This window comes from Capsicum annuum, chromosome 1, assembly GCF_002878395.1.
Source record: "Capsicum annuum cultivar UCD-10X-F1 chromosome 1, UCD10Xv1.1, whole genome shotgun sequence".
Lineage (NCBI taxonomy): Eukaryota > Viridiplantae > Streptophyta > Magnoliopsida > Solanales > Solanaceae > Capsicum > Capsicum annuum.
In genome coordinates, this window is record NC_061111.1 from 117,657,474 (window position 1) to 117,661,183 (window position 3,710).

At 37.0% G+C, this 3,710-nt stretch overlaps 1 protein-coding gene across 4 annotated transcripts in view; it reads left to right on the top strand.

Moving 5' to 3' along the window:
- LOC107878649 (galactokinase) overlaps positions 1–3,489 on the top strand; it is a 16,835-nt gene extending 13,346 nt beyond the window's left edge. The window contains exons 8-13 of one of the 4 annotated variants that reach the window (XR_007052418.1): positions 1,624–1,758; positions 2,075–2,209; positions 2,531–2,601; positions 2,692–2,911; positions 2,995–3,199; positions 3,386–3,489. Coding sequence is in view for 3 of the 4 variants with exons in the window: in XM_047407103.1 (XP_047263059.1) it covers positions 1,624–1,758; positions 2,075–2,209; positions 2,531–2,601; positions 2,692–2,911; positions 2,995–3,057; positions 3,244–3,291 (672 nt within the window). In the remaining variant the exon portion in view is untranslated. Of the gene's footprint in view, positions 1–1,623; positions 1,759–2,074; positions 2,210–2,530; positions 2,602–2,691; positions 2,912–2,994 lie in introns of all 4 variants that reach the window. The other 3 variants (XM_047407103.1, XM_047407092.1, XM_047407105.1) reach the window with 3 other exon arrangements.
- The last annotated feature ends 221 nt before the right edge of the window (positions 3,490–3,710 follow it).

Genomic DNA, 3,710 nt, shown 5'->3' on the forward strand with positions numbered 1-3,710 from the left:
TTTTTTTTGCTCAGATTGTCCAAGTTATCCTTCACACTCGGTCCTTATCCTGAAAGCACTAAAATGTCATGTTAAATACAACCATGGTTGCTTGAAAACACACAATTATCCTAAGGAAAAGGCCTAAAATGTTCCGTCAAAACCCGGAACATCATGAACATCTTCAAGGTGTTAAAAGGATCCTCAGGTACATCAAAGGAACTTCACATCATGGGCTCAGAATTATCTCACAATCACCCTGCAGTTTATATGGCCATTCGGATGCTGATTGGGGAGGCTGCACTACAACTAGGAGGTCAACTACAGGTTATATCATCTATTTAGGTGCAAATTGTATCTCTTGGACCTCGAAGAAACAAACCACAGTAGCAAGGTCCAGTGCTGAAGCTGAATATAGAGCCTTAGCTTCTACTAAAGCTGAGATGACATGGATCCTTTACCTTCTTCATGACATTGGAGTATATCTCAAGACAATGCCAATACTGTATTGTGACAATTTAAGTGCCTTATACTTGACATTTAATCCAGTGATGCATGCCAGAACAAAGCATGTAGAAATGGACTACCATTTTGTTTGAGAAAAAGTGGCGAGAGGACAGCTAGTCACACAGTTCGTAAAGTCTAGAGATCAGCTAGCTGACATTCATACAAAGGCCTTGACAAAGCAGGCGTTTGCTAATTTCAGAAGCAAGCTAGGAGTGAGTGTTCCACCACTCACTAGCTTGAGGGGAAGTGTTGAAGATACTGATCAAATAGAAGATAAAGAGAGTGTACGATTCTGTTAGGGTAGCTGATTCTGTTAGAGTTATCCTATGCTTTGCATCTATAATTGTACTAGTATTGTAGTAGTAGTAAACATCTACTTGTATATGTAGTTGCCTAGTGATACAACTCTAAGTCTTCAATATTGGCATAACTAGGACTCTTGTAAGTAGTCTAGGACTCTACAACTCCGTAGTATTCAACTCCTATAAGTAGGAGCATGCAGTCAACTCCTTAATCATCAGAAATATACTTTGATTCTCTTCACTGTGCTTGAGAATTCTACACAGACATCACCATTATAAAGTAAAAATAAAACTACCTAGCCTTATGACTTATTCCTTAATCTACAGTTTGCGTAGTGATTCATTAATATCTTTTACAAGCTCAATGTCCTTAGGAGACTGTAGTCCTTGGAATAATGTAGAGTCTGTAGTAGCGATGGCAATAATTCTGAATTTTAAATGATTTAGATGGAAAGACAAACTTGGCATTGTGCATGTGGTATTAGAACTAACTTTTTTAGAACCATGGGGAGAACATGGCATGTTTTACTTGCTAGGACTTGCATGAAAACCATGCTGTTGGCTATCTCTTGGCTGTGTTATTTGTTTTTTTTCTACTATCTGCTATATCCTGCATGTGTTTATGTTGCTTTATCAATTCAGCCCTACTGAATCTTTTTTTCGTGGTCTGTTAATTGTTTTCTAGTAAATATTTTGACTTGATATGTCAGTGACTTACATGTTCTTGTTTACTTTTATATTTATATAGATAGATATTCCCTCTGAACGAGGGTTGCAGAATAACCTACTTGGATGTGCTAGCTTTCCCCCTGGATGCTGATTTGAAATTTTGCAGATTGTACTGGGCATTAAGTCGGGGATGGAACCTCAGGAAGCAATATCTAGTGTAAAAACTCTTTCTGATGTTGAAGGGTTGTGTGTATCATTCGCTGGTACACACGGTTCTTCTGACCCTGTTTTTGCTGTCAAGGTGTATACTCTTACTCTCAGTTCACTCCTTTCCTGCCTGACACCTCTCTGTCCGACGCAGTTTCATTATTTTAGGATCTAGTTTGGCTCCCCACCCATTGGGTGAAAATTTGTGATTGCCATTTTCTGGAAGTTGAATAATTATGCGTGGGTGGATATTGTGGTTGGATTTTCAGTTAGTTTTTCTTTTTCTTTCTATCAGTATTAGCTTTTCGTTGTGGTTCATGTTATGGTCCTATTCAAAGAGGGGTTTGTGCTTTTACTCTTGTTGTTTACCTGTGTTACATTCAGCTGTAACAATCCCACCACTGCTACAGGTGCTATTGCATGAGGAACCATATACTAACGAAGAGATTGAGAATATCACCAAGGAAAAGTTGGAAACAATATTTGCCACTTCACCAACTTCTTTAGATGTGCTTCGTGCTGCTAAGTGTTACAAGTTGCATCAGGTCAGTATATGCTTTTTTGTGTGGGTGTTTCATCTACTTACTGGGCCTTCACCTGTTTCAAATTGATTTGCTTCAAATCCTTTGTCCATTTCATTCCTTAGAAAGATGTTGGCAATTAATAAGTTCTCTTCCATAGGCCTTTAATTATTTTCACACATTCTTGCTTGTACTTATTTCTTTAAAAGAATATTGTAGGTGTTTGCCTTAAGTCATCTTGCTTATATTGATATATGATCAAAGAGTCATTTCTTATTACATAATATCAGTTTCTTTTGCTCCATTTGAACTTTCACAAAATAGTGCTCTGCTTTTACTTTTCAGAGAGCTGCCCATGTATTTTCTGAAGCCAAACGTGTCCATGCTTTTAAAGACACCGTATCATCAGATTTAAGGTTTGTCGTGGAAGATGCGCTTTTCATCGTTTTTTCGCCTGCTTTTTTTTTTTTGAAATACTTAAAAACATAACAAGTTGGTCATTGCAGTGATGAAGACATGCTGAAGAAGTTAGGTGACCTTATGAACGAGAGTCACCATAGCTGCAGTGTCCTTTATGAGTGCAGTTGTCTAGAATTAGAAGAACTTGTGAAGATTTGTCGAGATAATGGTGCTCTTGGAGCTAGGCTTACCGGAGCTGGATGGGGTGGATGCGCAGTGGCTTTGGTGAAAGAGAGTCTTGTTCCACAATTTATACTCAATTTGAAGGTTAATTTTCATTGTCATCTAGCAAGTCATGAATATTTTAATCCTTATGCTCTAACCAAAATGGTGGTTTATTATGGTTTCAGGAGCAATTTTATCAATCTAGGATTGACAAAGGAACCATCAGTAAGAATGACCTTGGCTTGTACATTTTTGCATCGAAGCCCTCAAGTGGGGCTGCCATTTTCAAATTTTAGGTCTTGTTACATTAGTTACCTCCAACATTTTCAATCCAAAAATAAAGGTGAATTAGAAATGAGATTGTTCGTCTTCTTCTCTCAACCGTAGGACATTATTATATTGTAACCATCAGTAAAAATGACCTTGGCTTGTACATTTTTGCATCGAAGCCCTCAAGTGGGGCTGCCATTTTCAAATTTTAGGTCTTGTTACATTAGTTACCTCCAACATTTTCAATCCAAAAATAAAGGTGAATTAGAAATGAGATTGTTCGTCTTCTTCTCTCAACCGTAGGACATTATTATATTGTTAAACTCAATGTTAGGTAACAGTGAAAATAATTATGTTATGTAACACCTAGTTTGGCGTGTTTGCATCTTTATTTATTTTTCTTCCTATTATAGTTTTTATTTATTATTTAATAATCCTAATTAGTTCTTTATTCTATTTTTTATTAGCTGTAACCTCTGTCTTACTTTTTCTTTCTAATTTTGCCAAGTATTTTGCTGGTTTTGTGGTTTCACTGTACCCTCTGTCTTACTTTTTCTTTCTAAATTTGCCGAGTATTTTGCTGGTTTTGTGGTTCTACCCTTTTCCATCTCCTGCCGTTTCTTAGAACCGT